Source organism: Megalops cyprinoides, chromosome 15 (genome assembly GCF_013368585.1).
Source record: "Megalops cyprinoides isolate fMegCyp1 chromosome 15, fMegCyp1.pri, whole genome shotgun sequence".
NCBI classification, from domain to species: Eukaryota; Metazoa; Chordata; class Actinopteri; order Elopiformes; family Megalopidae; genus Megalops; species Megalops cyprinoides.
This window is the reverse complement of record NC_050597.1, coordinates 9,864,078-9,882,499: the sequence shown is the minus strand read 5'-3', so window position 1 is coordinate 9,882,499 and position 18,422 is coordinate 9,864,078. Positions and strand designations below refer to the sequence as shown.

At 43.4% G+C, this 18,422-nt stretch overlaps 1 protein-coding gene across 1 annotated transcript; it reads left to right on the top strand.

Moving 5' to 3' along the window:
• The first annotated feature begins 2,177 nt into the window (after positions 1–2,177).
• Positions 2,178–17,387, top strand: LOC118790069 (GTP-binding protein 2-like). Its single transcript, XM_036546878.1, has 12 exons — positions 2,178–2,557; positions 4,948–4,974; positions 5,820–6,004; positions 6,458–6,566; positions 6,663–6,860; positions 7,029–7,203; positions 12,169–12,388; positions 12,779–12,914; positions 13,144–13,202; positions 13,668–13,839; positions 14,150–14,314; positions 14,962–17,387. Exons 1-12 carry the CDS (start codon positions 2,363–2,365, stop codon positions 15,124–15,126), a joined length of 1,806 nt encoding a protein of 601 aa, XP_036402771.1. The 5' UTR covers positions 2,178–2,362; the 3' UTR covers positions 15,127–17,387.
• Positions 17,388–18,422: the final 1,035 nt, after the last annotated feature.

Sequence of the window (18,422 nt, the reverse complement as noted above, 5' to 3'; positions counted from 1 at the left end):
ATGATATATTTGGTTTTTTACTACTTCATTAAACCAAATATTTTAAATTTATGACGATCGTCAAACGGCTTACGTATTTCCTGCTGATGTCATTTCCGTTCCAGCCTGTTCTTAAAGCTCCAGGCAGAGATTTCCCAAAAGCGCTGACCTAGGACCAGTTTTGCTGTTTGACTTATTATGTTTCATGATTACATTTTGGTCCTGGAATATGGTTCCAGTTCAGCACTTACGGGCAACTTCTTCCTCCATGATATTTGTAATTAACATCGATGGGTTACATTGACATATCAAAACGATGTTGGTGACATGTATACTATAAACTTAATAGACTGTATAGTCTAATATAGACTCTCTCTCTCTCTCTCCCCCCCCCCCCCCAACCGAAGTGTGACTAGGAACACAATATATTCTATTTTCCTTTTATCAAGAAACAAATACCTACTCTGTTAGACAAGTGTCTAAACCTGGCCAACATTATCTCCTGCAATTTTTATAGCCTGAGCATTGCCTAAGTGTTTTGAGCTGGGGCTGTAGTCTAGACTGCTCTAGATACTTCTAGTTCTGAACAGGATGGCCTGAAAAACCTTTCCTAGGGTTCACAAAGACAACATTTCTAACCCTGACCCCTCACCAGAACATGTGGCCATGAGTTAGTACTGACATATTATCAGTATGAAGAGTAGATGCCAAAAATATAGGGATTTATGGCAGAAGTTTATTTCCGAAGAATCTATAGAAAATGTTAACTTACGAGACAGGTGTCAGTCTTCATGAGGCTGAGACCTTTTACTAAATGGGGAAGTGTGGATCTGGGCAGGTATGGGAGGCAAGTTTGTTCCAGGTATGTGCCAAATGGTATGAACTTGGAATGCAGGGTTTCAAGGATCTTAAACTGGGGTTACCTGTGTCTTGGCAGCTGGCTTCTCATTTGTCAGTTGTAGAGAAGGGCATGCCGTGCGTCTACCCCTCAGGCCCTTAGTGTTTCTTCAGCCTTGGAGGTAAATGTCCTCTTAACCACTCTGAGGTTGAAAAAGGGTCATTCCTGGGGCTCTTCTGCAAAATTTTGTGATAGCCATACCCTGGGACAGTGCTGGTACTGTACTGTAGATGCTCATATAACTACGTGCATGCTTGTAATAGTGTCTGTCACAAGTTACTGTCACGAAGATGAAAAATAATAATATTAAATAGTTTTTAAATTAATTTCGGTTTAATTTTTAAATTTAAACAAAAAGTTTTGAGTGACATTACATTTACCCAAGTTATTTCATTTGTACATTTGTACACCATAGTTTTGCAAAATAATGCACATATCAGACGGAGATATTTGATATTCAACATGATTTTTTCAAAGAAAAAGAAGAGCGTCCAAATTGTAATTTTTACTCCATGCAGTGGTGTGTTTTCACCCCACGGTGGTAGCAGAGTGTAAGATAAGATCAGCCCTCCCAAGGTAAAAGTCATCAAATGCACAGGACTATGTCAAGACGTTTCAACGACCAAACAGGACACAATAAGCAATTATGGCTATGTGCCCTAAATCTACTGCCCTGGGAAGGGTATTCTGTCCATTTCACAAAAGAGTATAATCTTATAGTTCTATGTGCAAGTTGCACGAGATTCTATATTAAGGGTCCAGTTTATAATTATGGCACACCCCTAAGTTTTGCTTGTCCCCTAGTTTTGACAACATTTGTAAAATTTAAACTGTTCATGGGGTATGATCATTATAGTACTTTGCTAACTGCCATCTGTACTTCAGAATGATTCCTTGCATATTTTGCTAAACCGCCGTAATGATATGTAAAAAAATGACCAAAATCGAAGTATTATCAGCCTACAGAAAAAACGATGAAATAAACTTTGTCGTTAAAGCAACTCACCAGTTTTCCTTTGCTGATGTAAAAGATGTGCAATAACTGTCGCCTGCGTTTGCTTCGCCCTTTGCTCGCTACACAATCATGAATAATGAATCACGTTCCTTTGACTCTACAAGTAATTGACGGTCCTTTTGCCCAATAAGGAAACGAAGTTGGTTATCCACCTTTCTTTTCGTACGAAAATAAATATTCAGTGCCTCTGATACCTCATTAATATTAACATTAATCTTTTCTGACGTATATCCGCATCTGTGTGAAACTGACACGGAGTTGTTATTCTGTAGTTAGGTACAGGCTGGGTTGGGGGGTCTGCTAGCTAGCTGGTTGGCTGGCTAGCTAGCTAGGATATTTATTTTTAATCGTCCTGTTTTTTTTCTTTTTTTCTTCTTGCTTTTCTTGCCCATTTAGTTCACCGATGTGAATGACCCGGTTTTTTAAGTACAATAATTTTTAGGCTGTTTTAATTAGTGTACCGAACTATAATGGATCCGCGAGTGTCAGAGATGTTTGGTACCAGTTCCGGATTGAAGTCAAGCTCGCAAGGACTGGGATCCGGTTCGAGCAACGGGTTCGGGATGGTATCCAAAAAATCATGTGCGAAGAACGGCAAAAAAGTAAAGAATCGATCGACCAGAAACACAAAACCCAGCAACAACCCGCCGTACCTGCCCCCGGAGGTGAGTTGGAGCCCCAACCGCAGTAGTGGTTTTAAAATATCCAGACCAAAAAGGAAAAAAATGCTGGCTCGCTAGATAACTAACACAAAAAAGCGAACTACTTAACTAGCCAACATTTTTCCTGGGGTTTAAAGCTAGCCAGCTTAATATATGTTAGCAAATGCTCGGGTTTCCTAGCTAGCCAGTTAATCTTATTTGCTGCAGTTGTGTGGTAGGTTAGCTAGGTGGAAATCATCTGTAATGCATAATAAACTTGCTAGATCGTTTATTCACATAGCTGTCTATGCTTGTGTGGGTTGCTGTGTCTGTTGGCTTAGCAAGCTAACTACGCCAGCCTGGCTAGCTAAGATAAAGTGTTTACTTTCATTTTTTCCCTAATACAGAACCGAAAGCTAACCTATTGCTAGCTACCGGTGAAAGGAGAACTGACGTTAGCTAGGTATATTGCAGTGTCTAGCTGTCTTGCTACTAACTAAAGATTAAACGGAATAAGCTTCTCTAACGTTAGTTCAGCAAAGGAAAGTGCATATTAATGCCTGCTGCGTTGTAGGTTTGATGGACAAGGACAGCTGTGTTTGTAAACATAGCAGTTACTATTGAAACTGGGTAGCTAGCAAAGTGGGTGGGAGCGGTTCGTCGCTCCAGCTGGTGTAGTGTCATTTTGACCCTGAAATCTAGCGCATAGAGAACGCAACCGTACCTACCATTGTTAGCACTAAAATCTAACGTTAGCTAGTTGCAAATATCAAGTGTCACTGTGGTACTGTCCCACTTCATTTATATTTGCTGTAAAATGTGTAATTCTTTGACATTTCGCCGATAACGTGATGTCCGATCATATAGGGCCATAATTGCTCTCTGCCTTACCCTCAAGTCACAATTACCTTAAGACAATTGAAGCCTAGAATATTTTTTTTAAATTTGCCACTTAAGGAAGCTGCAGTGACAGCCTCATTTGAACCTCAGATTGCCTATTACCAGTGGCGCCGTTAGGTCCGATCATTCTGAGCTATAGCCCCCAATATTTTAAGCCTAGCCCAGAATAGTTTCGCCCTGAAAAATTAGGTGTTTATAGCAAAACAACAGACAGACTGTGTAACAGAGCGGAACTTGACTTGCAGCGTCCGAAGGTGTGATAATATTTATTTATTATAAAGGTAGATATAGCCAACCTACCGATGCCGATCTCCCTTCAAAAAAAAGACAAGCCCCAGGCAAACTTGACTTAGCCCGTGATCTTGTCAATAGCTAGAAACGGCCCTTCCTATTATAGTTATTCAGGTCTGCTGCTGAATGTAGTAATTTGAGTGAAACTGATAGCCAATAATATCGTCTGGTTTAGTGACCACTTAAAAAAGTAAGCGCAGTTTAACTTGTCATGGAGGTGATTCTGTGGAATTTAGTGGCAGGACAGCGTGGTGGCTGTTGTGTTGTGAATTCTGCTGGACAGGAATGGCCCACGTCAGAGCTGCTGTGTTAGAGTGTAATTTGAGAGGTCTGCATTTTGCCATGGCGGACTAAATATACTCCAGGGTTTTTTAGAGGAAATAGGCAGAACACCATTCTACTGTTTAGCACGAGTTTTTGGAAGAATTGGTTCCATGTTGAGATTTTTTAAAATAAAGTGTTGTTTTGGGCATTCTCTGTCTGCAACAGCTTGAGGGCCGACAGAAAAAACATGTCCCAAACCACTGGCAGTAGCCTTAGTGTAGGGGTGAGAGTTGGCATTCAGAGTTGAGTTACTCTGCAGCATAGACGTTCTCACTAGGGTTTCAAAACAAACCCCCTCGTGATGGAAGGAACTTCTGTTATTTCACGTGCACAGTTGCACGTCTCAACATGGCCTTTACGCACACGTCTATATGATGGATTACTTCATGAGACATTAGAATGTGTCTAAACAATGTGCCCATATAAGTGCTTCCTGACAGTGGATGATGAATTGGCTGATTTCATTTGAGATGTTTCGGAAACTTCCACATTAACTTTTGCAACTATGTGGTATATGTGTAATGTTGGCTCACGCTGCTGTTCTTGGCTCATAAATTTTATACAAATTGTATGCCTTTTTGTAGTTTTAAAATTTTATACTGTTCCATCCTTTTATGTAGTTAATCTTTGGACAAACATCACCAGTCTGTACAATCAGGTATCAACAAAAAACAAAAGCAGCAGAATGCTAAAAATTCATATTACCTGTGGAAGCACCTGTTACCTTTGCTTTGGCTCTTTGTAATGGCATTAAATAAATGCTGTCGGCTTGAAGGCAGGTATAATAGTGAATTCAGTTTAGCATGTGTGTCGGAGTTGACCCTGCTTTCAAGCCTCAAAGCACACCATACACTCTCTCTGTTCCCACACTAAGGTCTGTGTTTTTTCCTCTGTTTCAGGCTGAGGAAGGAAACATAGAATACAAGGTAAGCATTTCTATTAGTGATTCATTTGCATGTGCCCCCCTGTTCTTTGCACAGGTATAGAGGAACAGTTACAAAGGATAGGTAAAGGTCAGCTGTTTGGGCCTATTCTGTATAGGGACCCCACGTAAAACTGAGTACTCAGAAGCCTTTGGTGTAATTGGCATAGTCTCATTTCATTAATCCAAAAATACATGGAGAGAACTTGTTTTTTACATTTTGTGGAAATTGAGAATATGACCTTAACTCCATCCCAAATTCTGTTAACCCCAGGTAGTTCAAAGAGGTTTCTCAAAAAAAGGTTATGGGTTTGTAGACTGCAACCATGGGTATATGCAGAGATGAAATGACTTCTAAATAATATACTATTGCCATGGTCATTGTCAGGCTGGTGTTTTTAGATGGCTCTGGGGCACAACTAGCTGATTGTAAGGTTTAGCTGCTCAGAGATTAAAAGTGTACAGTCTGGCCACAGCTCAAACAGATGTCTGCCCTGCGAACCAACACCACTGTGGATTAAGAGAGCCATTTTTAGACTCCTGCCAGCAGCTGTCTCTCAAAAACAAACAAAGCAGGGAGTAGATCGATCCAGGTATGGGTGTAAAAATCTTCCTTCCCTGACATGTGATTGATTTTATAGATTGTGATCTGACATTAATTATGTTAATCAGTGCATCAGGTGAGTGTGTTTGCACGGCCTAATGTATAAGTGTGATCTTAAGGGCCTACATATGCAATGCACAGCACATGCCATTGTGTACAGCACCAGAGTCTGTACTCAGTAGCAGGAAGTGAAAAGTGTAGACACAGGAAGTGTGACTTTGAGCTTTTGTCTGACCTCTGTGCAGCTGAAGCTGGTGAACCCCACACAGTATCGATTTGAGCACCTAGCAACACAGATGAAGTGGCGACTTCAGGAGGGGCGGGGCGAAGCAGTGTACCAGATCGGTGTGGAAGACAACGGGCTGCTTGTAGGGCTGTCAGAGGAGGACATGAAGGCCTCGCTGAAGACTCTACGCAGAATGGCAGAGAAGTATGCCAGCAACCCCCTTTTTTTACAGTAACACTAACACCGCTTGAGTTATGAGCACTATAATTCAAAACATGTAACGCAGCGGTCCCCTTTTGTGGACACGTCCCCCGATGCTCTTTGCTACTGTGGGTACATCATGGGTTAAGCAGACGTACAACAATTATAAGTGTATTGTAACAGCAGTGTAGCATAGTGATAATGGGCAGGGATTGTAACTGAGATGTTGCTGTTTTGATTCCCACTGGGGCACTGCTGCTATGCCCTTAGGCAAGGTACTTAACCAGAATTGCCTCAGTAAGTATCCAGCTGTGTAAATGGATAACATGTAATAATTGTGACCTGTGTAAGTCGCATTGGATAAAAGCGTCTGCAAAATGACAATAATATAATGTAAAGTCATGTCTTAATCCTATGGATCTGCTTGAATTCCTTCATTTGTGTCTGTATACTCAGGGTTGGAGCAGACATTACAGTTCTCCGAGAGCGAGAGGTAGACTATGACTCGGACACACCCCGGAAAATTGCAGAGGTGCTCGTCAGGAAGGTGCCAGATGATCAGCAGGTAGGCTGTTTGATCATTGTGAAGAGAGGCATGTCCAATGACATGTGCACAGTCTGGTGCTAATGCCAGTAAGTATGTGTGTGTTTATATGTGTAGTTCCTGGACCTGAGGGTAGCGGTGCTGGGCAATGTGGATTCTGGGAAGTCCACCCTGCTTGGTGTCCTGACGCAAGGCGAATTGGACAATGGCCGGGGGCGGGCACGCCTAAACCTCTTCAGACACCTCCATGAGATCCAGTCTGGCAGGACATCCAGCATCAGCTTTGAGATCCTGGGCTTCAACAGCAAAGGAGAGGTGAGACTCCGAGCACCTAGGACAGTGGTTCTGACTCAGAGTGAGGAGCACAAGCAGAATGCTGTTACACGCTGACATCACAGAAGTGTTAGGAGTCATTTTGAGTTAATCCATCAAGTAATATGTAGTGATGACCACTGACCCCCTTGTCTGCACCTCCCTCCACAGGTAGTAAACTATAGTGAGTCTCGTACAGCAGAGGAAATCTGTGAGAGCGCCTCAAAAATGATCACCTTCATTGACCTGGCTGGGCACCATAAGTACCTGAAGACCACCATCTTTGGCCTGACCAGCTACTGCCCAGACTTTGCCATGCTGGTTGTGGGTGCCAACACAGGCATTGGTAAGTTTGGTCTTATTTCTCCTCACTAAGTCCCAGTTTTACATCAAGGGTAAGGGTTTGAAGTCCAGACACTTCCCACACCTTATAACTAACATTATAACTGTCAGTAGACTCAAATTCCATGGCATGCTGGCTGTAAAGAGCACAGCACCAAGAGATAAATAATAGACATGTAGGAGGACACTGTGTGTGTGTGTGTGTGTGTGTGTGTGTGTGTGTGTGTATGTATAGTGGAAAAGCTGGTCAACACATCTCATAAAAATGAACAGAAAGAACAAACATTAAAGAAAAACAATAATTTATTTCAAAAACCAAAAAACAGCACAAAGTCAACTGAAAAGAGCATCCTGCTCACCTCCCACACACCTGTATTTAATATGCCTTTAATTAGGCGGGTGTGGCTTTTTAACCAAAGGCTGGCTCACACAAAGACAATTATTAACTGACAAATTAAACAATTAACCTGCATGGAGTGAAGTTGATTTATGAGCTCAGTTATTAAGAAGGTTGGAAATAGAAAGAGAACAATTATTAGACATTTAATAAACTGGCTCTTGAACAAACAGTCTTGGGGAAGAGGTATATATACCCTATAAATAAATATATAAATGTAAATAGTGTGTGTGTGTGTGTGTGTGTGCCCGCTTTAGCTTGTCTATGTGTAAGTTATATAGGTATGCAATGTGGGTAGTGTGGACCTTTTTTCTGGCCTTTGGCCTGTTTCCAGTGGCCTTTGAGGGGGTGTATATTGTCAGGTGGTGGTCATCAGCTGAAGGATAGTGAATCCTTATACCTGACACTCTACTCTGCTAACTCTCCATTATCAGTTTGCCAAGTGGCCATGGTAGGCTGTACCTCTGAAATTTCACTCCAGCCCAAAGTCACCTGGACTGTCTGTTACTTTAATTGAAAGGATAAAAACATAGGGCAAACAGCCAGGTGTAAGGAATTTGTAAAGATGCTGTAGGCTCAAGTTAAGTTGAATATTTCCTGGCACTGCCTAGAAGATCTAAGAAGTTCATTTGATTGTCTTCATTCATCTCTACTGTTCCACCACAGCTGTCTTATGTAGAAGAGCTGATGCCATTAACAATCATGCTGGAGCAAGCAGAAAAGAGACAAGTAACAGCACTAGGAAAAGGAAATATACTTACTTCATATTAAATCCTCAGCAAACCTTGATCTTATTCCATCCATGTTTGAACACATTCCAACAACATGTTACTGCAATAACACTTTGTTTTCTAAGGTAAGGGGCTCCTGTGGGAGGTTGTCAGTTATTGCAGATAAATTCAGCAGAATCTGATTTTAGCCTCACTCTGCTCCATGAGTATTGCTACACTGTCAGTGTGCACTATTTGGAATTTCAGTGCAGGTAGGCTGTACTAATGGCACAAAACAGAAACAAATAAATGTATTTATGTACTGCATGCAGGTGTGTCAGAGGCATTTGCCTTGATTCAGTGCTGCTGCACAACTATTGCCACATTGTCGTTGTGAGACCAGCCTAACAACTTTTGCTGATTCCAAAAATAGGGTTGCGTAAAGGGGGGCAACACTGAAAAATTTTATTTATATGACAAGTTCAAGGGTTCCTCTCCTACAGACTAAGTCTTATATGCAGGGGACAGAGGAAATGCTGCATATTACTCTATCTGCGTTGTTGCTTGTGTGTTTTTCCCCTTCTTGTGGTTCAGTATTGAAGTGTTTACACATCTGATGGTGTGCACCACTTTAAAAATGGAGGTCAAACTAGTTGAGCATTAGCAGCTATGCATTTCTCTGTGTTTTGGTATGAACTGCTGACATAACCTGACATTTAGCCATAGCCCTTTTCTGTTTTGAGCGCTGCCTTGAACATGTATATGAAACAGGAGAAGGGATGTAGGATTCTGGGTCAAGAATGCACTCCAGCCAAGCGGTCACGGTCAAGCGATACTGCTCATGCAACCAGAGATGAAAAAATGAATTATGCAACAGGAAAGTGGACACTGAATACCTGAAACATATGGGAGTGAGCTCTCTTGACCAGGAGAATGCGGACTTAAGACGGCTGCAGGCCTGGTCGTATGGCCAAAGAAGGTGATGTTCACTAAGTAAAACGAGACGTTCTGAATGAGGAAGGTGCGCGATCAATGATTAACTGTGGTTGAGATTAGACTTTGGACAAATGCGAAGGCCCTATCTCGGCGGGCTATTTCGACCCCACACTGACTGATGTAAGACGTGCCGTGTTGATTTGTGCGGTGATCCGATGCCCCGCTCAGCTGACGGAGGCATCCGTGGAATGCCCGACATATCAGCCGCAGGTTTAGTGCTCTGGAGCTATATACAGCACACTGTGTATCTATCACATTCTCTGTGGTGTCCAGGCACTCTGCTGGTGTCTCGTTTGTGAAACCTCAAATATTAGGACTGGCTCCTTTGTATTCTTCTGGTGTATAGGAAGGATTTGAACCACAGGTCCACATTATACTGCTGTGAAAAATAGTAATAGAAGTACCAATTCAGCACTGCATGCGTAGAGCAGATTACATATACAGTGAGTCCTGAACTGTCAGGCTGCACTTGACCATTTAATTACCAGACTATCTCAATTCAGCAGCCTAAGGCTAACCGACTTCAAGTCAATATCAGTGATGACAACAGTGTTTTGATATCCAGTCTCAGTGAATGACGTGCTGTGAAGTCTAAACTCTGTTTTGGTACGTTGTCATGTTCTGATTAAGGTCAAACTGTGCCAAAATGTAAGTATGATATCCCACTTTTAATTGTTACCATCAAACACAGGGCTCAGGCTATGCAGTGCAATGAGCCTGCCTGTATAAGTTAAGTTTTTTCATCCTACCTAGATGTTTTTTTTGTTTGTTTGTTTTAGTTTATGAATTACCCACATAACTTTTCCTCCTAAAGGAGTTTTTCTCCTAAAGCCATGTTCTAAAGGTATTGCACAGGGGATGTCACCTCTTTATTTATTCTAGTCCCAACACTGTGTTAGTGCCAACAAGTGGTGTCAAACAGATCAGTATTGTTGTTATTTAATTAAAATTCTAAATTTAAATGAACTTAATTGTCAGGGAAACATAAGTCAGGATTTTGAAGTGAAATCAAGGGAAACTGTTTGGCAGTAGCCAACAAAGGCAAAGTAGGCCCTCACACAGATTACTAAATCTGCTAGGTGTAATCAGACAACTTGTGTAAAAGTAGTTTTATTTATATATATATATATATATATATAAAGGAAGACCCTGAGGTGCCCTTGAAGTTGTGTTGGAAGGATTGAATGGATGCAGTGGTGATAGCATGTGGAAGAGCTGGTTGAACATCTTGGTTTGCACCTATGAAAAATAAAGGCCGTCACTTCTGTATTCACTGTTCAGTTTTCAGAGGTATCTATCAACTACACAGTCTGAGCATCTGATCTGTAGCTCCTGGTTATACAAAACAAACCACCCAGCAAGCCGCAGCTTTGTCATGTCTTCTGTCTTCTGTCTTCTGTCCATGACTCTCAGCTTGTTTTGTTTTACACCAAGACCTCTTAATTCTCAGGTATATATTAGGTTAACATTCTGAGTAACATTCAGAGTGTGCATGCTCTTTTGCTTATATTAATAAACACGTTGGAATTTATATAACGCGTAATCCAATGGCACAGATGGTATTCCCACCTGTGCATCGGTGGGGAGCAGATGTCACGTTTGGTTACATTTCCACTGTATGAGCTGCGCAGGAAATGCACGTTCACCCTGACTGTAAAGTCCTTTGGTGAGTCGAACGATGATGTCCAGCATTCTCAGCTGACTGAGAACTAATTTACAGCCATGTCCATTGAGGTTCTTTCACCATTATTCCCCATTGGCTCTCAAGAGTTCACTCTGTTGCCTCTTACGGAAATGTAGTGGCGTTGGGGGGTGGTTTTGAGGACGCTGGTGGGAAATGTGGGCCTGCTTTCTGATTGGTCATGCACCTGGCATGATTCCCATAGAGACGAGATCCCTTCTGTCACCTTCATCCTGATCCAACAGCTCTTAATCAAACTGTGCTTCACAGCAGACCCAGGATCAGAGGCCATATGACGAGCTACAAACACAGGCTCACAATCCACCCGTTGATTAGATTGGCTTCTGCTAGATTTGTTCAGCACAAGTCAATTACATAATGGGCTTACAATGGAGTGATATACTGTGGTTCCTTACAGTGATACCTCAATCTTGAGCTATTTGCTACACACTACCTTCAGTCCCAGAAACTCTGATGTTTTGCAGGCAACTTTAGTTATGGTTCTCAAAGCACTGAGTAAGCTGCATTACATCACACACCGAGCAAATTCTGTGTTTCTGTGTATCTTTCTAGTTTATCTCAGGTGTTATCGCTGTGTTTGCTTACCTGTCTCACCTGAGTGAATTTTCCTTTGTGACATAAGAGCCAGGCAGTCGTGCACGATAACGTTGTCCACTGTACATAATCCTGACTGCGTTTTTATGCTCCGCTTATCTTTGGGCTATGGGGTGCTCTAGTAACAACCTCAGCTGAACAGCATTCCAGTCTTTACATCGCCTTACAACAGAAGTCCCTAAAGTGGGGGAATTGCCCTACCAACAGCACTGTCATATCACTGCATCCTTTTAGTGATGTTTGTGTGTGATGTAGTATCCCGTTATCAGCCTGAGTATTTACATGTTTAAAATAGGGCTTGACCTGATTAATCTTTATTTGTTCTGAATAAACTCTTGATTAAAATTTTATGCGACATCACACTAAATGTGATGATTCTGAATAGGAGTGAGTTAAGTCTGCTCGCTGTCTCGTTGTCTCCCATTTTACACAAGGATACTGGCATTGTGTATGTACAGTGGATTAATACGCGGACAGCAGAGCTTGTGGGACGGCAGTCGTAGCCCCCCCCTGGTGGTCGTGTGATGCACGGACATGTTTAAAACGGCAGCGTTTCCTCTCCACCCCCAGCGGGCACGACGCGGGAGCACCTGGGCCTGGCGATGGCGCTGAAGGTGCCCATCTTCATCGTGGTGAGCAAGGTGGACCTGTGCACGCGGGGCACGGTGGAGCGCACCGTGCGGCAGCTGGAGCGCATCCTCAAGCAGCCCGGCTGCAACAAGGTGCCCATGGTGGTGTCCACCGCCGACGACGCCGTCACCGCCGCCCAGCAGTTCGCCCAGTCCCCCAGGTGCAGTCTGCCGTTCGGTTACGCTGAAATCCAGCTGCCGCAGACACGACTGTACACTGCACCATTCAGATACAGAAATCCAGCTGCCGCAGGCACGACTGTACACTGCACCATTCAGTTACTCAGAAACACAGTGACTGCAGACACTGCTGTACACTGCACCATTCAGATACAGAAATCCACTACTGCACACTGCACCATTCAGTTACCCAGAAATCCAGCTACTGCAATCACTCCTGCACACTGCACCATTTGGTTCAGATACTGCAGACACTACTGTAGACTGCACCATTCAGGTACTCAGAAATCCAGCTACTGCAGACGTAAAGGTGTACAATTCACACTTGTAAAGGACACTCTTGACATGTCTATCCTCTATGTTTCCTACAGCATTACACCTATCTTCACCCTGTCCAGTGTGTCAGGAGAGAGTCTGGACCTGCTCAAGGTCTTCTTCAACATCCTGCCCCCCCTTAGCAACAGCAAAGAGCAGGAGGAGCTTATGCAGCAACTCACAGAGTTCCAGGTACTGCAGTACCGACACATACAGTTCATACACACAAATACACACACCAAGATGCAAGTGCACGCTGACACGTACAACCCATCTGTGGTGTACACAAGCTTACACAAGCAACACATATCTAACACACTCACCCGTGCACACACACACAGACACAGACACACCATTCTGCCTTGTGCCAGTTCTCTCGGTCCCCTCTGTTGGTCTGAGGAGAAATCCGTGATTCCTGCAGGTGGATGAGATCTACACAGTGCCAGACGTGGGGACGGTGGTAGGAGGAACGCTCTACAGGTCAGTCAGCTTGTGCTTCCATTTTGTCAGCAATGTTTGACTTCAACAAGGCAAACTGCATGTACACATCCACTGATTTATGGAGCAAATATATTCATGATCCAATGCGAGGGAGTGACTCTCTCATGTAGGATTTCTGACAAAGTACTCTGCTCTTGCTTCACTGTGGACACAAACACATGCATGCACATACGCAGAGAAAGAGAGCAATTGATGATTGCTCACAGACTTTCTCTCTCTTTCCCTCTCCCCCTGTCTCTCTTCCTCTCTGTTTCTCTCTCTTTCTGTCTGCCTCTATGCCCCTGTCTTGTTCTCCCTCTCTCTGTCTCTCTCTCCCTCCATGTCCTTGTCTCACAATGTCCCCCTCTTTCCTCCCTGTCTCTTTCTCTCTTTCCCTCTCTCTCCCCCTCTATGCCACTCCCTCCCTCCTTCTCTGTCTCGGTCCCTCCCTCTCTCGTCGTGTAGTGGGATTTGCCGGGAGGGGGAGCAGCTGGTGGTGGGACCCACAGACGAGGGCGCCTTCCTGAAGCTGAAGGTTTGGAGCATGCAGAGGAACCGCTCGGCCTGCAGGGTGCTGAGAGCCGGCCAGGCTGCCACGCTGGCGCTGGGAGACTTCGACCGCTCGCTGCTCCGCAAGGTCCGTCAGGCCCATGGCCTCTGGTATCACTAGTGCTTTTTCAGGGGGGTGGTTTGTTCTGCAAAGTGAATTCCTCATACACACCTCTATCCACAACCTGTTGTGGAGGAGATTATATAAATTCTCCACGGTATTTGTCATTCTCTCTAACTGTGGTTTAATGAGATTCTGGGTCTTGTTCTTCCATTAGTTTTTGCAAAATCCTCCAACGCGTTTATGCCACATACAAAATATTCTTTGTAGTTACTTGTACATATAAACAGTGATACATGCAGAATGTCATATACGCACTTACTGGTCCTGTACACAGGGTATGGTGATGGTGAGCCCGGAGATGAACCCCACCATCTGCTGGCTGTTTGAGGCCGAGATCGTCCTGCTTTTCCACGCCAAGACCTTCCACAAGGGCTTCCAGGTGACGGTGCACGTGGGGAACGTGAGGCAGACCGCCACCGTGCAGCATCTACAGGGGAAGGTGGGTGTGCCTGTGTCCCCGCAGCGGCCTCTGACCGTGCCCAGGGAGAGGCCTGGGCTCCCTCTCTAATACGCCATAAGTGCCGTTTACATTGGTGAATGCTGTATTTGTATGTCTCAAGAATGTCAGCTTAATGTTTGAAATGTTTTGAGCGAGGTTGTAGCACATAAAGTTTTAAAAATTGAAATCTTCTATCATTTTGCTTTGCAAATGTAAAGTTGTTGTCTGTGTGCATGTGTATGTATCTGTATGGGTGTGGATGAAGGTGTGTGTGTGTGTGTGTGTGTGTGTGTGTGGTGCAGCTGTCTTTCTTAGGTCCCATGTAGCTCTCAACAGCCCTGCCCGTGACTTATTAACAGACATGGGGCTATATTAATCAGAATTATGGTCTGAAGCTACCTATTATGAGACAGTTATAAGACATGTGAAGTGATGATGTGTGAATTTAAAATACAAAATGACCTGGCCTTATGATATAAGGGGAGAAAGTTCAGTCATCAACCTTCAGTATGCACTTGAAATGTTTGCAGGCACTATTTGAATACTGCACACATCATCACTGCTAGACTCTGATTCGTCAGCCCCTTGTTATGTCATAGCTGCTAAGCTGTGATTGGTCAGTCACTTTGTGTGTCTTCCCTCTGTAGGAGGAGCTACGCACGGGGGAGAAAGCAGTGGTACGCTTCAAGTTCATCAAGCACCCAGAGTACCTGAAGGTGGGTGCCAAGCTTCTCTTCCGAGAGGGCGTGACCAAGGGCATTGGCCATGTCACCTACGTGCAGCCGGTCTCCCTGTACCAGCAGGACTCCTAGAGTGGGGCGGGATACAGCCGAGCAGGAGACAGCAGCTGGGATCAATACCATCATCCGTTGCGTCCCTCTCTCTTCCAAAAGCCTTTTTTTATTCTGACCCCGGTTTGATTTTCACTCACCTTCTCTTCATGTTTGACTTTTTTTTCCAAAGATCTGCCTCACCATTTTTTTACCGAATTCCATTTCCGACTGCTTTGGGGTGTAGATTTTAGATTGCTTACATCTCTCATTTTTTATGTGTAGGTCTTAATTAGGGAGGGGATTGGAATAGTCACCTGACACCTGGTTGGCTTGTTCTCACGTAACAGGTGTGCCGGTGAGGTCGTTTGGAAGGCATTCGCCAGGTCAGTCATTAATGCAGTTTTTTAACCCTGTTCCTGGGGGGCCACTGTGTGCAAGCTGGCTTTGTTAGCACAAGCACACCTCCAGCTGCATGTTTCATTCCTCTACTGCCAAAAAAGGAAGAATCCAGGTCCAGTACTCAGTTGCAGCTGTCAGTTCTAATTAGCTGAGATCAGTTGGAATAAAAAGCAGCAGACACATCGTGCCCCCAGGACCAGATTTGAGAGACTTACCATTGATGGCCTCCAGAGTTTGCACGTCAGATCTCTCTCATATCTCTGGATTGTGTTACATACTGTAAAGGGTACAGATAAGCAGCCACCTGGCCAGACAGATCTTTATTCTCAAGGCAGGTAGAGGGCCGATGCACAGAGTTTACACTTAAAACACCTACATCTTGCGACATGAAACGGCACTGAACCACTCGAGAAAGCAGCTTGATAACGAGGGTTGCCAGCACCCGGCAGTTTGAAATGTTTACAATACCAAAAACAGCAACACTGGCTGTAGAGGGTGCGTTTTGGAGACTTTACCCACGGCAGCTACCAGGAACGCTCTGAGGTGACGGTGATGGGCAGAAGTTCTTCCAGAGTCAGAACACCAGCACATCTCCCCTTCGCTCCTCACGGGATTTTCTGTGTTTTAGACAGAAAATGGAAGAACAGACCACCAGGAGGGACAGCCAATATACAGAAAGAATTTCCCTCAAAGGTCAAAGGGCATTTATTTCCTAATAACCAGGAAGCTTGTGTGTTAAAGGTAGTTCCTTCCAGCGATTATCATGTTCTGTGGATTAGTGGGCCTTGTCTCTTGAAGTCTATATCAAAGCAGACTAGCCCCTAGAGAAACAAACTCACCCTTCTCAGCATCCCAATATTTGTATCACTCTTGCTAGCTAATCACATACAAGAATTTTGGAATGCCTTTAAGTAACCCTGGTTGAAAACCAGTGAATGGTATTTTGCCTCCTTCTCTCAAGTGCTTTAGTTGCTCGGGATGGTTGTAGTTATTTTTTTATAGAGCATTCCATTTTCATATAGTGCAACTTAAGCTTCCTTGATAGTGATCAAGAGTATCAGATCTCTATATCCCTGAACATTCAGACTAGCAGAATGAAGAAATGCCTTGCTGACTTACAGAGCATCTGAAGGATAGAAGTGGATAAGTCCAATGCTTTGTGAGTTAGCACGTTTCAGTCTTTGGCCATATTTGGACTCTCGCTGTTGTAGTCATTCTTTAATTTCTTAGAATGTTGTCATAGCATTATCCTCTATTTACTTCTCACCAGATAGTTATGAAGGGGTCGACCTCAGTGCCTACAGAAGAGGGACTGCTTTTAAGTTTCTTCTTACAGCACCCCACGATTTTAGACCTTTTTTACTTGATTTGGTGCTACTCTTTTACAACATCTTTTGATAAGTAGATACTGAATAGGGACAGTGTATTTCTTGCTGAATGCCATGTTCAAGGCTGGCTGCAGCCTCATTAACTGTGTCTAGACTCTGCATGTTATGTGTGAAAGAGGAATATTTGTACCCTCAGTGTAAAAAAAGATGCAGTAAAAACTCTCACGAGGAAGAATTTCAGATATATTGTGTGTTCACTGTTGTTTCACCTATATTCTTGTATGTGGTTCTTGTGCAATCGTGGAGGGAGGATAACAGCGAATGTATATGAACCAAATTATTTTATAAAGAGGAATGGTAATATTTAAATATGTAACCAAATGCTGTTGAGTGTCATACCATTTTCTTCTAGACATTGTAGGTTGTTGACTTATTGCTTGTTCCCGGGTCCCTGGTTGTTGGGGACTGAAGGAACAGGCCTTCACCAACACAAATGTAACTTTTTCAAGTCATCAGTGCAGGAAACACATTTTCTTTTAAAATCTAATATTTTAATCTTGCTTTCGAGTGAAGTACCAGAGATTTATGTACAAATCCAGTTTGTATATTATGGTGTACATAAATAAAATGTTTTATTATGGATTTGTGTCCTGATGAGTTCTTGATTTCACAATCGGAGTGGTCAAAAATGTTTGCATTTGTGCATTCTGGTGCTCATGTTAAACTGAGGTACTGTTTTCAAGAAGAAAAATGTCCCATAAAAAAATACTGGCACAGTATTCTTTGCTTACTCACCAGAGGTTGGTATTCAGCTTTCAGTCAAAATGCCTTGTTTAAAGCTGTTACAAAGAGGAAGAGAATGTTTCAACAGTTGTTTTCAGATTCTTCCATGGAAAAAATGCATGCAATGATACCTGTGTAGGATGGAACAGACCTTATGATAACCTTTCTACTCAAGGAAGATTTGTTAGTTTGGTGGCAGGGAGTCATATTGTGATTAGACTGCTGTGATGGTAATTCATTAACTTTTGATGAGAGCTTTAATCTGATGAAACAGGCTTGTAAAAGCACAGCTGATGCAAGAGACTGTAATGACAGGGTTCATGTCTAGGCAAACTGAACTGAGGAAACTTTGTGGCAAAGACATGCATGTGCATGTATAAAATATTTCTTGTAAAACCTAGAGCCCAAAGAAGTGAAACAAACTTGTGAGGTGGTTTTACAAAGGTCTTGCATCAGCTGCTTTGTTGTAGATAAAATGCCTGACGTGCAGCCTAATCAAGGTGAGTCGCCACATAATATATCCCATTGTCCAAAAGGGTTTGAATGGAAGGTGTTGCATGGTTGTTGTAGTTACCAGCTCTATTTGAGCAGGACTGAATCTGCATTTACTGGTCAGGTCACTGTTCTTGACAGAGGAGGGGAACCCAAATTGCCACAGTGGTCAAGAGGCCCAACCTCCACACAACAGAGGCTGCTATGGATTAAAAATTGGGTAGAGGGATTAGGAAGCAACATGACCTCCACAGACTCAGCAGAGCAGTGACCTCTGGGCACCTCATCCGCACTGCCAGCGAGCTCAGTCACTGCAGGAGTACCACTGGAACA

Excerpts from the sequence above, each read along its gene's own strand:
- LOC118790069 (XM_036546878.1), top strand. The coding sequence starts at position 2,363 with ATGGATCCGCGAGTGTCAGAGATGTTTGGTACCAGTTCCGGATTGAAG. Across the intron at positions 2,558-4,947 it reads CGCCGTACCTGCCCCCGGAG|GCTGAGGAAGGAAACATAGA; the intron begins GTGAGTTGGAGC and ends CCTCTGTTTCAG. Across the intron at positions 6,861-7,028 it reads GCTTCAACAGCAAAGGAGAG|GTAGTAAACTATAGTGAGTC; the intron begins GTGAGACTCCGA and ends CTCCCTCCACAG.